Source organism: Stegodyphus dumicola, chromosome 8, assembly GCF_044657685.1.
Source record: "Stegodyphus dumicola isolate Sdum_Otavi_A_Nest chromosome 8, ASM4465768v1".
Lineage (NCBI taxonomy): Eukaryota > Metazoa > Arthropoda > Arachnida > Araneae > Eresidae > Stegodyphus > Stegodyphus dumicola.
The window spans coordinates 89,231,960-89,252,947 of record NC_140775.1 but is presented as its reverse complement, the minus strand read 5'-3'; the positions used below and the strand labels follow the sequence as shown (position 1 = coordinate 89,252,947).

The 20,988-nt window shown below is 32.1% G+C and overlaps 1 protein-coding gene across 2 annotated transcripts in view; it reads left to right on the top strand.

The window, feature by feature from the left end:
- The window catches only part of LOC118192388 (uncharacterized), a 166,753-nt gene that overhangs the window by 88,251 nt on the left and 57,514 nt on the right, over positions 1 to 20,988 (top strand). For both annotated transcript variants that reach the window (XM_085822103.1, XM_085822102.1), the window contains exon 12: positions 18,329 to 18,458. In XM_085822103.1, coding sequence (XP_085678229.1) covers positions 18,329 to 18,458 — 130 coding nt within the window. The remainder of the gene's footprint in view (positions 1 to 18,328; positions 18,459 to 20,988) is intronic.

Genomic DNA, 20,988 nt, shown 5'->3' with positions numbered 1-20,988 from the left:
GGCATCTTCTCTTACTTACAGTTGAGATTAAATTATATGCAAATCTTCCTTTAGAATCTGGGTCGTTCCACTTTGCTGCCATAGAGTCAAACTTTTTCTTTTCAACAAGGATTTCAAAATGTGAAAGGAAGTCTTTACTTCAAAATCAATAATTTGATTTTCAGTGGCAGCCTTTGCCAATCCATCCGCTAACTCGTTACCAATGGTACCAATATGACTCTTCATCCAAAAGAGTAAAATATCTCTGAAAGCTCTAAGAAAAATTAGCATGTCTTTATCTGTTCAATTAGATCGTTACTTGGACAAACATCTGTAATTGAATCAGTTGCACTTTCGCAGTCACTATAGATTTCTACAGGATCTATCGCAGAATTAGAAATAAGCCAATATAAGGCCTCTTGCAGGGCCACTAACTCTGCCTGATAGACAGAGGCATTGTCAGAAAGTCTATATTTCCTTTGTAAGCTTAGTTTCTCATCTGAGAACACACAAAAGACTGCACTCACTTGACTATTAATTTAGATCCATCTGTATAAACCGTGTCACATTGGGGAGGCCTTTATGCCAATTCAACCATTTCAATAAAGCTGGATGAATGTCTAAACCTTTCTCAAAGTCAAAATATCTAGCTGAGAACATCTCACTGAAACAATTGACAGTTTTATTACCAGCTTTTAATTTAAAGATAAAATATTCTTTTTCCACTAAAATATCGATCGGAGGACATCCAGCCAAAATCTGAAGAGCTACTGTGGAAACAGTTCTAAAACACTTTGTAATTCCCAATAAAGCAATTCTTTGAATTTGCAAAATTTTGTTATGCATTCAGACCGTTCCAGTCCACCATGTGCCATATGCATACAAGATTCTCTCAATAGCTCTTTTATATAAACTCTTAAGAACTTTATCTTAGAGATTCATTTTATTAAGTCTGTTAAGAATATCGGTGCATTTGATCTTTATTTGATCTAGGTGAAATATAAAAGTGAGCTTTTCATCGATCGTAATGCCCAAATATTTGATTGATTGTCTTAGAAACTCTAACTGGTTGTCCATACAATTTGCACCTAGGATATATTGATCTAGTATTAGTTTTGGCAATACCCAAAAGAAAGCTCTTTTTTGGATCAAATTTGAGTTTAACATGGAAAGTGACATGGAAAGCAATTAACACTTAAGATGGAAATTCATCAACTCTAATTCTTGAGTGGCGAAACTTGAAGCTTTATCAATAGTATGGCGACAATAGTGTGGCAAATAAAACAAAATCATCGGCATAAGCTTGTATACTAACATTTTGTGGTAAGGGTATGTTTAAAGCTATATTGGCAATAATATTCTTCAATAGTGGACCAGATATTGAGCCTTGGGGACAACCCCTTTGGTAATTTCTGTGATGCTACTTATTACCATCATATAAGGAAACTTTTCTTTCATTCAGAATTTGGTTTGGTTTATTAATTTATGGCAAAGCACTCGAGAGCTATCTGCCTTAAGGGAGGTAGGCCTTCATGGAGGACTTTTTAAGGGAAACTGGCTCATATACATGTTACACAAGGGGGAAACCACGAGAACACCCACGCAGCCAGCCCGTTCGTGGGATTCGAACCTCGGACCGAACTACTAGTGTTCAGCGACGTTACCGCTCGGCCATTGGTGTTCCTTTCATTCAGAAAATCACATATTAATAAGAAGATATTTCTTGTAGATAAAGACATGCTAATTAATAAGAAGATATTTCTTGTTATATTTTTTAATTCCTTTAATAAAATTGGCCACCAAACATTGTTGAAAGCACTCTTTACATCTAAGGATAAAATTGCAGTATGTTTACCATTCCTTCTATTTCAAAGGATGCCAGAAATTAAATTATCTGTAGCCTGGGTAGTACTTTTACCCCCGCATAAAACCAAACTGATTTTTATTTAACCCTTTGACGTGCGGTGGTCGCACTTTGAAACCACCAATTTTCAAATTTTTTTCCTCCTCTTCTTTCCGAAATTTTTGAGTGAAAATCGATTGGTTGCTGATCTTTTACCTCTAAATAACTCAAATTGACTGCAGAATCTTACATGTTTTAGGTCTTAGTATTTCAAATTGGATGCCTTTTAAAATTTGTTTTCAATGAGACAAAACAACTTCCTTTTATTAATATAAAAAACTTCAAATTTCAAAAGTTATTCATTGCACATCATAATTCCTATCATAAACAATAAAAAATAGCAATAATTAAACTATATATATATATAAACTTCAATATGTATGGCATTTGCTTTGTGGTTTCAGAGCACGACCACTGCCCCACTAGAGCATTGTGTCACAATGCTCTAGAGGCTCGGTGGTCGCACCTTGAAACCACTGCTCTTCACAATGGCATTTGCTTGCTTCTCAAATAGGAATGTTTATTTTTACCCGGATATAGATAAGGGGTTTTGAAACCGCAGAGTTATTTTATTACTAAGCAATACATGCACCTGCCCAGTAAAAAGGTCTTTCTTTTCCAGAGACTTTTCTGTGACCTCAACACACTTGCTCCCCAAGCTAGTGTTGTGATTTTATAAATTATTTCCTGTGGTTTAAATTGAATGTAAATATACTTTGTTATAATTAAAAATAAAAATCGCTTAAAGCTTTATTTAAATTAGAAATATTTTCTGAATATTTTGGGCCGAAATACGAATAAAATAAGTATGAATGGGAAACAAATGATCTGTACCAAAGCCAAAAAGACCAAGCCCATTCCCCATTAACATAAAAAAACACAAATTTCATGTGCCAGATGAAAAGAAACTAAATAACGCTGGACATATACCAGTTATACCAGGGAAATTTAGATCCAGGCAGTGTACATTTTGTAGCACAAGGAAGAAACCTCATAGAAAGTACATGTGTGAAACGTGCTATGTGGTCTATGCACGTACCAAAAAGACAAAACATGCTTTGAACAGTGTTGCAAAAATTTTTTTTTTCTTTGAAATTTAAAAAAAAAAAAAAAAAAAGAGGCAAGTCTTTTTTTTTTTTTTTTTTTTTAATCTTTATTTTACTGAGTTTTTTAATCCATTTAGCCAAACGTCCTTATTATGTAGGTACTTCCACTGCTATAGAAAAATTGCATAAATGTTTGTATTTTAATTTTTTTCTGACGATTTACTTTGTAAAATAATGTAAAAAAATTATACATAATACAATTTTTGCATAATTTTTTTTAATTAGTAAATTTCGTCATTTATTGAAAACATGCACAGAGAAAGCTAAGTTTTTCCCCCTACTACTTCAGTATGTTTCAAAGTCCTAGACGCGCGGTGGTTTCACAGTGCGACCACCACCCACAGAACAATGGGCAAGAGTAAATTTTTTAAAATTCATATATTATTTGTCTCTATTATCATAATATTCAATTTCTATAGTTTTTAGTTAAAAAAATTATAAGAATAATATTGCGCACATCAAAGGGTTAAAAGATTATTTGATAATAAATAATATTGTAACCGTTGTGTCATGAGTTTATCCAGCACCTTGCCCTAGGAATGCAGTAAGCAAATGGGGCGAAAAGAGGAAGGATCTTCCTTATCCTTTCTTTCTTTGTTGAACGAAACCAAATCAGCTTCTTTCCAACATTCAGGAAAAATCCCCCTCCGAAAACATTCATTCAGAATAGCTACAAAGAACTTTTTATTGCATTCAAAGGTTTCTAAATAATATCCATTGTCAGGCCATCTTTACCAGGAGCTTTACCTTTATTTAACTTTTTTAAAAGTAAATTCGACTTCATTCAAAGTAAAATCATAATCATTTACGGTCTCTGAAGGTATCCTACAATCTGATCTAACTTGATAACTATATGATAGATCTCCATAGGTAGTATCACAAGAAAAGTGATATTGTAGGAGGTAATTTACTGTCTTGTCTATATTCTTAGTATAAGACCCATCTTGATATTTCAAAGAGGCAATTTGTAAAGCTGGTTTATATTTATTAACAGCAATATAATAAGGAATGCCAAAAGGTTGATGAATATTCAAAGTGACTCATAGTTGTTCCCAAGCACAATTTTTGCTAATGTTGATTTCTTGTTTATAATCAGCTAATTTCATCTTATATTGAATCTTTAACAAATTTTTCTCTATACGATTGTAACATCTCTGAAATTTTCTTTGATACAGTTGAGCTAGACTTCTTAAAACAGCCAGTTTTTCGAACCACCAGTGCACCTGTTAACTCAGAGCGTTGCTCTGTTTAAATTTGTTCATATTCTTATTTTTCTTACAGATATCCAGTATTGAGTTAGTCAGATCTTTAATTAACATTACATTATAAATAATCATTCAAGGTGTCCTTAGGGGGCAATACACTGAAAGAAAAACTATGCTTCTGTTATTAATGATCATTTTGATTGCCACTATATTTGAGGAAGCATACAAAAGCATTGCTGGAGAGCTGTCAAACAGAACAATTGCTGCTCGTGGATAATTTTCGTCGCAAAAAGTTCAAAATTTCATCGGGATTCTCCGAACTTTATTATCCACTACATAAGGTTCTTGAATCAGGGCTATTTTCTAACCTCTTTCAATAGCTTTAATATATAATTGATTTGCAGCAGTCTTGGCATGATGTTAATTTATTTGAACCATTTTAAAGTCTTCGTCACTTCTACTTAATTCTACTTCTACTTTGCCATAATTAGTACGACTGATTAAAAGATCCATTTGTCATTTACGACAATGACAATTTTTATCTAAGCTAGAATGATCAACGCTAAGCTTCAATTTATACTTTTCATTTCCCTCTTTGCAATTAATACATTTTGGAGTAGCTTTACAATTCCAATGTTTATGTCCAATGGTCCAAGACATCAGATCTCGTCACTTCCTGGCCAACTACAAAGATCATCCACTAGTCTCCCTAGCTACAGACTTCTACATGGTCAAAGGAGTAATTAACATCATTAGTGAGATAAATACAAGACAGGATATCTTCTTAGAAGAGTAAATAGAAACAGGTCTGCTCACCTGGCACCGATCATAACATGTATATATTGTAAATAGTCACAGTCCAAAAGGACATATTATGTAACCTCTTTTTCAAATCTCAAAGTTGTAATGTAAATATGTTTTTTTATTTTATGTTAAATAATAAAGGACGCAAGTCCACCACAGCAGTAAATAGGTAGATTATCTGCCTAGATTACTAGCGCAATGATCGGAATGATTTCAAGCCCGGTAGTGCCTTCTCAATGAAATGGCGGAACAGGTTTGTGTTACAAAACACTAGTTCACCACACTTAGCACATGTTTGCAGTTCTAGGCATTTTGTTTGAAAGTGCCCATACTTTGAACATTTAAAAATTTTGAGTTATTTTCAAAAATTCTTTAATTCTAAGACGAGACCATCTTATGTTAAGTTTTCCTGCTTTTTTAAGTTCTCTATATTTCTTAGCATCTTTACTGGCCACCCAATGTACTTTGGTATTTCTACCTGTTATCGAAAATTTTAAGTCAAAACCACCATTTTCAAAGACCATATTTTGGTCTCTAGTCATATTCTTAAGATCATCTCGAGAAAGATCAGAATCTACATCATAAATAATAATTTTTGGATCTTTTTTAACAGGACGTTGAATTGCCATATAATTTCTAAGCAAATCATTTGTTTTAACCTCTGTTTCCAAGGCTTCAATATCAGGCCCCGTTCAGACGAGGGCGTTAGGGCCATAAGTGGTTAAAGCCGAGCTCCGTTGCCAAGGCAACCAGTCTCTGCTACGTCACAGAATCTGGTTTAGGGCTCATGGGCATAGGGTTCAAAGTTTTTAACTTTACGCCAAGTTTGGGATAAGCGTCAACCAATCAGAGTGAAGCTAAAATGAAATGGCTTTCTTTAGACGATTTTGCTGTCACATCGAAGGCAGCGTTTTTTTTTAATATGGAACACATCGTATCCGGATGAGTTGTAATCGTATCCGAATGAAATAATGATTTGTAATCGTATCTAAACGAAATAAAGAGTTGATCTCGCAAGAAATCAACGATGATGACATGCATTTTTTAACGAGTTTTTAATGCATTTTTTAATGAGTTTTTCGGTTTATATTAAAAAATATGGATGAAACTCGTAAAGCGAAAGTTAAGCTCAGGATTATGCACACTGTGTATGATCATGTAGATGATTGATCCCATCCAATATTTTTCATTTTATTGTGAAATTTTTTTTAAAAATGCATGATTGCAAAAATTTTATTTTTTGTGTAAATTATTATTATTGCTTTCTTTCGGTCTATACTTTTTTTAAAAATTATTACTATAATTTTTTTTCCTGTTTAATTGTTTTTGTATTTAAGAATAAATTTATTGAAAAGGCTGGAAATATTGTATTGCTATTTGCTTTAAATGCTGATTTTCTTTTCAAACAAACTTCATGAATTAATTTTACTAAAACATCAAATCAATATCAAGAATATGCTGTTTTTTTTAACAGGAAAAATATTATTTTAATGAAAAAAGAAAAAAATATTTTCACTTATTTAAGAATAGTCACAATAGTCAATTCAATGGTGTAAGCTTTGTATAAGTAATAAAAGATTAATCTTTTGAGAAAATGCTCTTATGAATTCCAAGAAGGAAAAAATGTAGTGAAATATCCTTAAAGCAGTCAAGAGTCTAGACAGTTTTGTCTCCTATTGAAGTTCTGTTCTGTTTTTACTTCCTTGTACGAAGTAAAAAGGAAGTATTGTAATCGTGAAAAGTTTCAGGCAACATATTTAAACGAAAATATCCATTTTGACCGCTATCGAATGCAATTTAACGATGTTTTTGCGTGATATCTGTGCGTAAGGACAGAATAAAAGACACCTTTCCTCCAAAAAAATTATAAAACTGCTTTAAAAATAATTCTGAAGAGAATTTTTCTTGGCGTCTGTACGTACGTATCTCGCATAACTCAAAAACGAGTAGCCTCAGAACGTTGAAATTTTGTATATAGGACTGCTATAACATGTAGATGCACACCTCGTATTTTGGTTGCAATCGGACGCACCAAACATATATAAATATATTTATATATATATATATATCCACTCTGTTACCCGGCTCAGTGATCTCAGTATCTTTACTCTTATATGTTTGTAAATTGTACATTTTTTGCTTTAAAAGTGATTGAATTATGTTGTTTTTATCTTCTGGTTAAGGTTTTTATGCCTTTTGTAATTCTGGAAGCAATATTTGTACAATTATCAACAATTTAAAAGCTGTTTAAGTGCGGTTAAGTTTTAAATAACATGACGGACATATTTGTTTACATTTGAAACAGCAGAATTGTAGATTTGTTGCCAATCTAGAGAGACTAAGCTTCGCAACACAAAAATAACACCTTCATTTATTATTGCGAATTAAATCATGCTTAATCCTTTCTGGAATTTTTTCAAGGAAATAAGTGTTTAAGATTTACTTCGTAATTTTTAATGCAGATATTTTGAGTTTTTATGTATTTTTGCCTTGTTGCGAAGTGAGAGCTGAATTAATTGAATGAGAAATACTAAATCGTCTGTGAAAAACTGTTTCTTTTCTGTTTTGTTTGCTTAATTTCTTTCATACATCATTTTAGCTTTATTAGAGTATTTGAATAGAACATGTGGCAATGATAATTCTTCAAATGATATAAATTTTGTGCATTCAGAGTGTCGTTATATTAAACGAATATAGTAAATTTTAAAGAGAGCATTTATTCTATTGTGGTTTATGCGCTGTTGACGTAGATTTAATTCAGTCCAATCAATTTAAATGAAATTCAAGAAAAAATGCGTATAATTTAATATTCCGTACAAGGAAGTCATGTGGTGTACACATCAGATTTTTTAATTACGTTCTCCATGAAAGGAATTTACTTTTAATGAAACTGAATAGCACACATAATTCGTAACATGGACTATAATTTAATGAATAGTATTTATTATTGTTATCCACATTTATTACTATCATTTGAATGGAATTCTGATCATTAAATTCATGCTATTTCTCTGGTAGAAATTCCTGGATAAGGTATGAATATTTATAATTTTGATGTATTTGAAGACTTGGGTACCTAAAATTGGTCAATGTGAAATTACTTTTGAGATTTGGTCGTAAATAGAAATGACAGCATATGTTAAAATTAAATTCAGGGATGCGGCTTATACATGCATATTATTAGAAATAGGTGTATACAAACAGCTGGCAACACAGCAAAATGTATTTAATGATTGAGCATAAAATACATTGTTGGATGAACGTTTCCTAGTATTGTACTAGTTGTGGTTGGTGGTCATTGTGACCAGTTGTGGGATACTACAATAGTACTAGTGATAATTGATACTGGTAGTGCAGCAAACTACTATAGTGATCGACAGGGACAGTGAATAAGGAGTGCTAAGCACACATGTTTCACTGTCATAGAAACATGTTCCTTTTGATTGAAAATTTAAAAAAAATAATAATAATGTATGGTAAGTACTGTTTTTAGCTTAACTGCTTTCACACCTGCAAAATGGAAAAATATTATATACAGGCTATCTGTTAGTTATTCTCAAGATTTTTTTTAATTAGGCATATTTAGAATATCATATTTCTCCTAAGAGAAATTATATATAAAAATTGAAGAATGTTTTATATATATAAATATGCATATGTGCATGTTTATAGTATAGAGAGTACTACAGTACAATGCAGAAATATTCCATACTGCTTTGCACAGAAATATATGTGCCAACCAAGTATTGGTCTTTCAAAAAAATATCTCTCGACCATTTTGTCCTTTTTCGTTTTTTACCTTCTTCTGTTGCCTCTTGGCTAATGAAAAGGGCAGATAAAAGATCATTCTCTTGAGCCAGTAAAACTTTGTGGCGAGCTGAAAAAGCCATGACACAACAAAAAGAACAAGCAGAGCGAACGCGGGAAATCAATTGAGCGGGAGAACAGCGCGGGAAAGTTGTAGACATTCCACGCATGCGTAAATTTAGCTTCTCTCATTTGGCCACAACTTACACCTCGTTCTCGCAGGTGTGAACAGGTCTCCCGTATTTTATGCCCTTATGACTTTATGCCCACGTCTGAATGCACCTTCAGAGGCCTGGGAATATTCTATTAGAACACCTCCTTTATTAATTTTTCTTAGTCTTCTAACACCAACGTGTAATTGGGTGGGATTAATTGAGTTTACAATTTTGTTTTTGACCTCCTTGGAAGTCTTTCCTTTTTTGGATAGAGTAGAACTGTTTATTCTTTGGACCTATTTCTGCTTATAGACTATCTCGTATTTTCTGTATTAATTTCTGCACTGCTGCAAATGAAAGTGGCTAAAGATTTGATAACATTTTTGTTTGCTCTTCAAGCCTTCCCTTAAGGATGGCATTATCAAAAGTTTGTGTAACCAATAAATCATAAATTTGATATGCCATAGAAATAATTTTTCCTTTTGAAATATTTGTGATTCTACTTGAATCTAATACAGTTTCTAAAGAACTTAAAATTGTTCGTCTATCTGCTAATATAGCAGTTGACTGAACTGGCTCTGTCTGAATTTCTTGACAAATTTGTAAAGATATTGTCAAATCAGTACCCTTTTGAAAATAGTAGAATAATGTAGAAATCAAACATACTTACAGTTTGATGATCATTTCAGACCTTTTATATAGTAGAAATAGTAATTCAAAAACAGAAGCCAAAGCATGACGAGTCACGTAGACACATAAAAATGCAAACATGCATAAGTTTGTCAAATAGTCTCAGAAACATAAAGTGTGATATGATATCACAACCGGACCACACTTAGCTTCAAAATAAAATGCTATAAAACAGTATTTACCGAAAAAACATAGCATGTTTTCAGGAGCCGAAGAAAGTAGAAAACAGTATGGTGCGAGCATTCCCATGAGTGTCTTGTATTTTGATAGGAGCTGATGAGAAATAGAAAATTTATTGCTGTACACATAATTTACTTTCATGATTTAGCAATTTATTTTTAACAGATGATTTAATTATTTTTATGTAGTCTAGATTATATACAATTACATATTGTATTGTTGTGGATAAGAAACAGTTCTAAAAACTCTTACATCATCTATCATTACTGCTAATATCTCATGGATTTCTTCTTCATTTTGTATACCCTATAGAAATTTTATTTCATTCTAATAGTTTATGATGATAATAATTTCTTTCCCATAATCCCCCCTTTTTGTAAGATAAGGCCAAGTTAATCCTTCCTTGGCATATTGGAAATTGACTTTGCAATTTATATATATATATACATATATATAGGCCTTTCGGAGAGTTTGATATCTTGGTTCACGAATGTAATTCATTTTTAAAAGCTGTCTGTCATCTGAAATGTTCATAAAGGGAAGTTTTTCTCATAGGAATTAAATTATGTTGGGATGTGCACAAACAAACAAAAGGAAAAAAGTGAAATTCATTATACTTAAAACAAAAAGGATAAATACAGCTGTAAATATTTAACATAAATGTAAATTTAATTTAATTTAATTTTATTGTATCTAGTTAAAAGAGAGTTGACACTATAAGTAGAAAGGGAAAAGGAAGAGATGCCATTGTTCGGATGAAGTTCCTTTCCTTGGGAAACATCAATAACTATTTTTCAGGGTTTTTTTTTTTTTTCCCCTTTGTCTCTTAACACTATTCAACCCTTTCTGAGATTTACTGCAGCTCAGTCTCGTAAAAGAATTTTCCAAATCTCTCCTCCTACATTTTTAAGTATATTAAAAGTAAGACAAAAAATTGTCACTGAAAATGCTTGGGTTGTGGTTTGCTATTGCTTCATCAGAAGGATATCATCGCATTAAATTTTGGACATTTCTACATTTTGGACAAATTTCACAGATCAGAGAAGTAGAATTATCTTCTCTTCCTCACTTTTCCTCTGAAGACTTGTTAAACTCTTCTAATTATTTAGTGCTCAACTGATTTTCTTCTAGTAACTCCTCATTATAACTTCCAAGGCCATAGTTTTACCTGTTGACACAATATCAGAAATAACAAAAGAATTCTCAGTGGTAAAGTCTGAATGGCATTAGTTCCTTTTTGATTTTTTGTCACTTGGTATATATTAGAATATAATTTTAAATATTTTGCTTTCATACTCTCTTTAATAATGTAAATATCATCTTAAAGAGTGGAAATCTATGAAAATAAAAATTAAAATAGGTAACTATATGAAATTAGCTTACAGAAGCTGTTTAAATATAGGTCTTCATGAGCAGATCCAAAAATCTGTTTCACTCAGAGAGTTAAATATCTCTTCAAGTAGCAATATTTATATACTATCTGTAGCCTGACTATAATTTCATTCTGGCAGAATTATGCTCCTGTAAGTCACTTACTGCTAAGTTTTGTCAGTGAGAGTTAACCTTCTGAATGATGGGACTTTTTGTATCTGCCTATAAATTACTGTATTTTAACAACTTTATTAGATAAATTTGTATAATTAATTAGTTTAAACATCATAAACTTTTCTTCATTGACCTCTATGCTCCCACCATATCTTATATCATGCACTTCAGCTTCCCTCTATGGGCTCAATCTATCAAATGTGATATCAGAGGAAGATATCATTTGTGCCTTACAATTTCATATTTGATATGTTGAACTGGAGCATTTTATTTCAAATTTTAACTGTGCGTAAATTATGTCAGAATGTTGTGTCACCTTATTGAATGGAATCTCAAGTTTTTAATGTTATTGGCTCTGTTGTTATGAATATTTGTTACTGTTTTATTCTATGAATGTAAAATGCACTATGCTTACAACTTGCATTCAGAATTTAGACTTGTTTCATGCAGTTCAAGCAGCTTTGTATGTAAATATGTCAGTATGATATAATAGGAACTTATTTTTAAATTAAGTTTCTTACTTCATTATTATATGAAAATAATTTAAATATGTAAATATAATTGCTGTTATAGATATTGCACATTAGCTTAATTTGAATTTTTACTTTTACTATAAGTATTGAGATTTCCCGTTTTATAACTGCTAAACACACTCAGGCACACAGCGATGTTCATCACTCTAAGGTCATGGAAGTACTGGGGAACTTCATTTTCTCGTTGTTGGGGCATAAAGATGATGAAACAATTAGATCATTCAAGTAAAGGAGAAAACAAAATATTTTAAATAATAAGGTAATATAATACAAAGTGAAATTCAGCCAATATCAGTATCCAGAATCATCTGGACCTCTGGACTACCAGCAATCTTTTTTCAAGAAGTTATTTTTTTCCTTACAAAGTTTAGGAATAGGGAATATGCATAAAAAATTGAAGGTGTCATATGAAATTAGCAAAGCATTGGCATATATTTCATCGAGAACTAAATCGATTTCGAGGGCAAATAGGTACTGGTTCCTCCACATCAGGAGCAAAGAGATCTGGGTATTGCCAATCTACTGAAATTTGTTAGTTAGTTAGTCAGTTTTATAGTATATGGCGCCATCTGTTTTTCAGACTATTTTGTTTGTAAAAGAAATTTTTATGTTTGTTGTTTCCTTCACATGCAATTTTTCCATTGAATTTGCAAAAAGTTTTTAAAATGCTGTCTTCAAATCTTTGTTATTAATTCACTGTCAAATATAAATTTATTTTTTCATGTTTATATTACAAATAGTTGAAATAAGAAACAAATTAAATAACTACATACTATCTTAAGCATCAACAGTGTTTCATTTATCTGTCTTAAATTCATTATCTCTCTTTTTTTTAATACTCTGCTTACATAGACTGTTTGTAAATAGGTTTCGAAAAAACTAAATATAACAATATAAAAATCGGGTGTATTTTATCTTACTTCTTATCTGTTTCTTTCACTGTATGTGAAAAACTCTTGATATGATCTATATCCATACCATTTAAGGGCTCATTTTTAGTTACTATATGTTCACAAAAATCACTCACCGCCGAATAAGACGCGAACCCAATTTTTCTGATGCACCAAAAAAGACAAAAATTCCCACAAATAATGGTACGCATATTTTCATCAAGCCCACTAAAAGCTTAATTTACAGAAGAAATTTTTTTTTTTTTTTTTTTTTTTTTTTAGATTACAAGCATTAAGAAATGTGGTACCAATTGACAGATATCGGAAAAGAAATCTGAGCTACCACCTGCAGCTTTTTCACCTCCTGCCTAAGTGCATAGCAGCACATGCCCAATAACATTTTAATGGGATGGAATAAATCCGTTAGCAAAATTTAATTCTATAGCAAAAAAAAAAAAAAAAAAAATAATAATAATACTGATCTAAGTATGTTATATAAAGTTTTATTCGTTAACCCCTTGGGTACATTTGACGTCTGAGACACATCATTCACTTTTTACCCCTAGGAGCAGATGACGTGTCTAAGACGTCAAACCAAATATTAAACTCTTGGGTACATTTGACGTCTGAGAGACGTCATTCACTTGTTTTCCCTAGGAGTGGATGATTCACACACTTAGCACGAAACATTCAAGTGCTGATTTGATAAACACAGGCAAAAGGAGAAAAAATGAAGGTGGCGATAGCAAAAATATTATAAAACTGTCATCTGTGCTTGAGTGTAATAAAGGTATGGGAGGCGTTGATAAACAAGACCAATTGCTAGCATGCTTCTCAGTTATGAGAAAATTTGTAAAGGGTTATAAGAAGATGTTTTTTTATCTAATAGATATGGCCTTTTATAATGCTCATGTTTTATATTCTAAAATCAACTGCACAACGAAGGCAGGCATTACTTCCTTTCATTTAGCTATTGCCGAAGAATTGCTGGAGCAATTGTCATTGCCAAATTATAAACGCCGTGGACGCCCGTCAAGTAGCGATACACCATTTCGTTTGGCAGCGAAAAATTGGGCACACTTTCCTGAGAACATTCCGTCAACTAAGTCCAAGCAACACCCTGGAAAAAGGTGCCGTGTTTATAATAAGCATAATATTAGGAAAGAGACTACATGGCAAAGCAAACAATGCAAAGTAGCATTGTGTTTACTTACTTGCTTTGAAAAATATCACACTCTGCATAATTATTAGTAATTGGTTTTTTGTTATAGCTTGAATTTATTTCATTTAGTTTTATTTTGTTGTCATTAACTTATTTTTGTTTTGCAATTATAATTACTTGAAGATATCTTAATACTACATATGTCACCAGTATTTTAGAAATAAATAAATTCTTACGTAAAATGTACTGCTTTTATATTCTACTCCAAGCAACCAAAAATTATATCCATTCCACATGCAAAGATTTTCTCAAATAAATCCGTACCCAAGGGGTTAAACAATAGCTTCATTTGGCAACAATCAATGCACTAAATATTGATTTAAAAGTCATTTAAAGTCATAAAAGTAAAAGTGAAAAAAAGATTTAAAAGTAATCCTTTAAAATCTAGTGGTAATCTAACAGAAGCGTATAACTTACCATAACATGGCACTTCTTCCCACTTTTTCAGTCTGGAAACACAATGTAGATTTTCAATCTTTCTCGCCTTCTGTGCTGCTGTCATCACTGATGCTTTCCAAGCTGCTGGTATTCTGTTCTTCCTTATCATTCCACACTGCACAATCCTCCCTTCCACCCACGATATTTGGTATTCCGCACTTTTTGAAGCTCTTAACAACAACTTATTGTGAAATTCCATTCCAGGCAGTTTTTATCAATCCACAGATTCGAGTTATTTCGGGCTTCTTGATGTGACCAGTCTGTGTCAATGTATTCCAGTGGCCATCCATTCCATGTACATTCTTTTCTGTGCTGCTTTAAATGGGCGATTAATGCATACATCTAGTAGCTTTACATCTAGTAGCTATAGCACGAATGTCATCCCACCTGGAATAACCACAATATCAGTCTTTTTCCCTGGCACATTTTTTGCACTGCATCAGTTCTATGTGCACAAAAACTGTCCAGCACTAACATACTTGGTAGCTTCAGTAGAGCACTCAGGCGGCAATCCCATATGTGCTTCATGCATTCCTCAAAATGATAAGCATCCTTCCACCCAGACTCATGTGTCCTTATGATGCTCCCACGTGGCAAATCCATCAAAACTAGTCCTGTGAAAATTTTGAAAATATAACGCTGATTTTTGTTGCTTGACTTCTGAATTAATAGCTTCAAAGATTTCATTTTGGCATGAGCAAAAACAGCAGTAATGTACAAATGTAAAGTTAAAATGTAACCCATAATTGAAAAAAGCAATATTCGCCCATGGTCATTTAAACGAGTAAAGATTTTTCTATGTCATCTGTCATTCAAGTAAAAGAACAATAATGAGTGATTGGTTTGAAAATCATTTCGTACCCAAGGTTAGCCATATCTGAAATAGGTTGGCTTACTGGACAATGCAAAAATTATCCTCATAATAAACTACTATTAGGTTCATACTTCATTTAAAGTCTTAGCAAAGGTAACATCCTCTTATTATTTCCTCCAATTATACATCAATCATTTAGTCAATGGGTATTGGAGCACTGCATATACTGAAATTCAGATGTAAAGTAGCCTATAATATTTTGAAACCTGTGGTAAATTTCCTGAATAGTGGAAAGACCATTAATGAATAGTAACCATTTCTGAATAGTGGTAAGAATTTTTTTAATTATATGTCTATATATAAATCTAATATATATCCCAAGTCACACTTTCTAGACATGAAAAACGAAATTTGAATTTTGTCAGTCGGCCCAGTAGAACAGGAGATACAGAACTGCTGAACTGTCCCCCCCCTTTTTTTTGCACAGTGTACCTGATACTGTATATACCGAATGATTAAAAAAAATCTCGTGATCATGCCACAAAGATGGTCATGCCACAAAAGGAGTTAAGAAATGAAGTACATCAAAATCATATTTTCAGAAGTCTCTGGCTTTTAAGTCTTTGTGAAAGATTATCTCAAGAGGTTTTTGAAAATCATTTTTTTCCAGCTTGTATATGTGTAATTCAAGACACTGGTTTATCACCTCAGATATTTTTTCCTCAAAAAATTTTATTATGATGCCAGGTCTTCGCAACCGAGATAGCATGCACTTTGGTAATCTTTTCTGTGGGCTGTTTATTATTGACCTCTCTATTAATTAATTTATCATATTCTTGAATTATTTTTGTATGTAAATAAAATTATATACAGGGGTTGGACAAAAATATGAAAACACCTTTAAAAAAACATGTTTCTTTGCTTAATATGGTGTAGGAAACCCATTGGCATCCAAAACAGCTTGCAGTCTTCTCGGAATGGATAAATACAGTTCCTGTATGTTTGCCAAGGGAATATTATACCATTCTTCCTGCGAAATGGTGGCAAGTTCAGATAATGATGTTGGCGGTGGATAACGAGAACACACTTTCCGTTCCAATGTAGACCACAAAGGTTCGATAATATTCAGGTCTGGTGACTGTGGTGGCCAGGGGAGATGGGACAACTCATCCTCGTGCTCAGAAAACCAGTCCTGGACAATGTGAGCTGTGTGAACAGGGGCTTTGTCGTCTTGGAAGACACCATCACCATCAGGGAACAAAGTTTGTACCATGGGATGAACTTGATCGGCCAAAATGTTCACATAAGTCTTGGCAGTCATGTGCCCTGACACAGTTATCATGGGGCTAGCAGAGAACTACGATATGGCTGCCCAAACCATAACAGAACCCCCGCCATGTTTCACTCTTGGCAACAAGCAGTCTGTATTATAGGCTTGAGATGGCGTTCTCCAGACGTAAACTCGGCCAGAAGTGGGAAACAATGGGAAGGAAGACTCTTCAGACCATATTACTCGCTTCCACTGCTCTATAGTCCAGGCTTTATGACTTAAACACCACCTTTTCCTGTTACGGGCATTAGCATCACTGATGAGTGGCTTCTCAATTGCAGCACGGCCAGCAATTCCCTGTTTATGAAGCTCCCTTCTAATTGTTTTGGTACTCACAGGGTTCGGTAACACAACATTCATTTCAGCAGTAACTTTTGCAGCTGTGGTCTTCTTATTTTTCGTCACAATTGCCCTTAATGATCCTCTGTCACGATAACTCAGGACACACTTTCGTCCACGTTGTGATTTAGCAGATGATGTTTTTCCGCTTTTCAAATATGCGGAATAAATCTTCGATACAGTACCTCTTGAAACACTAAACACGTCGGCTACCTTGCTTACGGAAGCACCTACCATACGTGCTCCAACAATTTGCCCACGTTCGAAGTCTGACATAATGCAATGACAACCTCACATAACAGTACTCCAACAACAAGTGAACTGTTTAGCACATTTACGAAGTTGTATAGGTGGCGTCAGTAGTCAAAAACGCCAGTGCCACCTATATATTTCATTAAAATCAATCTTTCTTTTCAAACATGCATTTCACAAGGTGTTTCCATATTTTTGTCCATCCACTGTATATTTAATATTAAAAAAGTGTATAAAGCAAAATTTCAACTTTTATTTGCAATAGTTCCTTAACTTACCTTTTTAATGTGATAATTTCTCCTTTCAACCCTATAAATAGTAATTGCATATAATAAATCTCTTTAAACTATATCATTTCAAAATTAATTGCTTTCATGTGATTCTTACCATAAGGCTAATGATGTTATTTAGCTCTTTATGTAAGGCTTCATCCAATAATAATTTCAAATTTGGGAACCGAAACTTAATATTAGGCAATGGAGACAAATCAGAAATGAAAATAAATCTCTTTGAACAGGAATTTCATCTTGGACATATTGTATTCCTTCTCTCACTTCACCATTACTAATATGCTAATGTCTGGTCTTCGATTTTATTTAAAAAACATAAAAGGGTACTGAAGTAGTTCTTTAAGAGTAAGTCTGCTTACTGCATCAACGCACCTGTGTTGACTTAAAAATGTTTGTCAACAGTAATAAATATAAATCCAGCCATGATGGCAAGTATCTCATTCTTATATATAGTCAGCACTAAACTACAAATTTTCAAAATTATTGGTTAGTGAAAAACATGTATAAAAGCTCAACACATGCTTGATTTGGGGAAAAATTAACTCTTGATATCCATACAAGTCTCTGATATGCTTAGCAAAGAATTCACAACTCTGTTTTTAAATATAGAACGTAATACAAAATGTCAAAAATATTTTAGGAAATGCATGGAAGGGGAAAAAGCAGAGAAATTACAGTTTTAATGTAGTATTGATAATGTATACATACACGTATATGTATGTACAGATGCACATGTGCATTGAATGCCTTTAATCATCTATTTAGAAGTGAAATGTATTTATAAATTTCAACAAGAATTTTTTAAATATTTCAGTTCTCTGTAAATAAGATTTTCTTCTGTTACAGAATAAACTGAGGCAAGAACATAGTGAACTTGTTCGTAAGTACCAGGAAGCTGTGGAAAATTTGCAGTTACTTACAGATCAAAAAGTGGCATTTGAATTAAAAAATATTGAACTTGAAGAAATGAGAGAGAGTGAGTATTTGTACTAAATTATAAGCTCTTAAGCCCTTGGTATAACCTATGTAATTATTAGTTCAAAGTTGCTTTTTCAGTTTTTCTCAAACCATTAAAATTTGCATCATTCCTTAATATTTAAAATTCATCACATACTCAATGCCAGAGCCAAAAGTGAAATTTCAATGAATGCAATGAAAGAAGTAAATAAACAGCCTGTTTCTGAACCAACAGAGACACAAATTAAAGTTTAAAATTTTAAAATAATCTTAGGAAAACAATAAAAGTAATCTGTACTTTTATTAGGCTGACCTCCTAGAGACCAAATTAAGCAGTAAAAAAAAATGTAAAATTATATAAAAAATAAAGAGAAATTCAAGAAGATTGTGAAGTTAAAAACAAAACATTATGCAAATTTTTTGAATCCAGTGTTTTAAAAAACAAAACTGTATCCAAATTTTAAAAACATGAAACTATATTGCATATTTATAATAAGTGACTATAAATCATAAACAAGCTTTATTGCTTGTTTTCAATTTATGCAATATAACATAAATCATAAACAAGCAATAAAACTTCAAAATTACCAGTTTGAGTGGACTGAGTCCAAATACATGTAAAACAGAAGTACTTCGGCGATTCCAGATTATAGATCACAAGTTTAAATCTGATAAGATGGCATGCAGAAATTATAAAATTAAAAATATGAAATCGTAATTTATGAAATAAAGAACAAATAGGATCTAAAAGGCATCAAAGTTTACAAAAAAAAAAAAAAAAAAAAAAAAAAGCTTAATATTTATTTGTTTACTTTATTAAACATTTCTTTCAATGTAAATTGTTGAAGTTGCTTCATTTTTTATGTGATAATATATTCTCTTTAATTCCATAAGCAGACATAATTTCTTGTTCAGTTACAAAGTTCCGCTGTTCAAGTCCTATAATTGCTGTGTTGAGAATACTGACTAATTTGTCAATTGAAATTTTTTCGTTTTCAATAACCTCTGTCACTTTCTTCGCTATCGGAAGCGAATTATAATGACGAGAAATTTGATTTAAATCATATCAAAGACGGAGTACATCGAAATGAAATACTACATTAAGTAAGGAATTATAAGCCAAATAAAATAAAAACATCTGCCCTGAAGATAAGGATAGTGCTGACAGATCAACTTCCAATTCATTGTGCGCCACAGTGTTAAAGATAAACAAAGTTTAGATAAACAAACGTTAAAGTTTAGATAAACAAAGGATATGCCTTTATCCATTTTTTGCAGCAATTCCACTTTTTATTTAATGGACTTCGAAACATACTTTCGCTTTGTAGATCCTTTACATATTAGTAAATATATATCGGAAATTCTATTTGAAATAATCGAAAGTTCAAGCTTACTTTTATAAAATTGCTCTAACAGTCTGCAAAAAATAATAAGCCGAATCCAATTCGAAGATTAAGTAACAACGCAACCTGCAACATTAACTGACTTAGATCATTTTAGCTTAGCTTATACCGTCCGTTATACATTAAACGCGCATTCGTAAACGTATTTTGTGCACACGCACACGTATATTTGCAGCCGTAAAGGTCTTATGTGCATGCGTCAAAGCGACGCATGCGCAGAAAGTTTGTAGCTTTGAGGTCCGAATTATAGATCATTCCGGATTATGGGTGTCCGAATTAACAACTTTTGACTGTATATGAAAAAAAAAATAAATGAAAATTTGATCTAAAAAAATATATATATAAAATTTAAAAAAAATACAGGAGTTATTTCTTGAACTCTATAACATAAGAGCAACAAAAGTTTTGAAATAAAAAAATAAAAATATATATTTGCCTGTATGCTAGCAAAGCTTAAAATGTGTTAAGTAATGAATTTAGGTAAACTATGGATTTTAAACTGATTAAACCAATTATGATGATTAGAAAAGTCCTCCATTGTAATATAAAATATGTAGTAGTAAAAATTAATAATGTGAAAGGAAAAAACATAAAGTTACATGGATTAAAAATCCTAAAAAGCCACTGATTGTAGTTGAAATGAAGTATTAATTCACTTCAGTTCAAAGAATGGAATAAATTATAGCGCTAAATAACCAAAATAATTGGAATGCATAATGATTTTTTTTTTCCAAAGAAGTAGAAAAATTAGATAATAAATCACAATTGTGAGGGTTGTATATATTAAAATGTGAGCAAAGCTGTGAACGAAATCTTAGAGAATGCAAAGCAGGAATTTAGAAAAAATTGCATCGTATAGGTAATCTAAAAGAGAATAAAAGCAGAAAATTAAAGAAGTTGTCAAATATTACAGAATATAGAACTCGCTCACTTGAGCTTTCTTGAGACTTATTAGCTGAAATAGGCCCAATGTTTTAATAAAAGAGATAGAAAACTATTAGAGAGTTTAATCTAAATTAAAACCAATGTTAGAACTTTGACAAGAATGCCTTATTCAACTGTGTTAAGAAAATGCAAAGTGTGATTTAATGATTAAAATTCATCGCATCTTACTGGCTTAGGTATAACCTGTCTTGAAAAACAGAT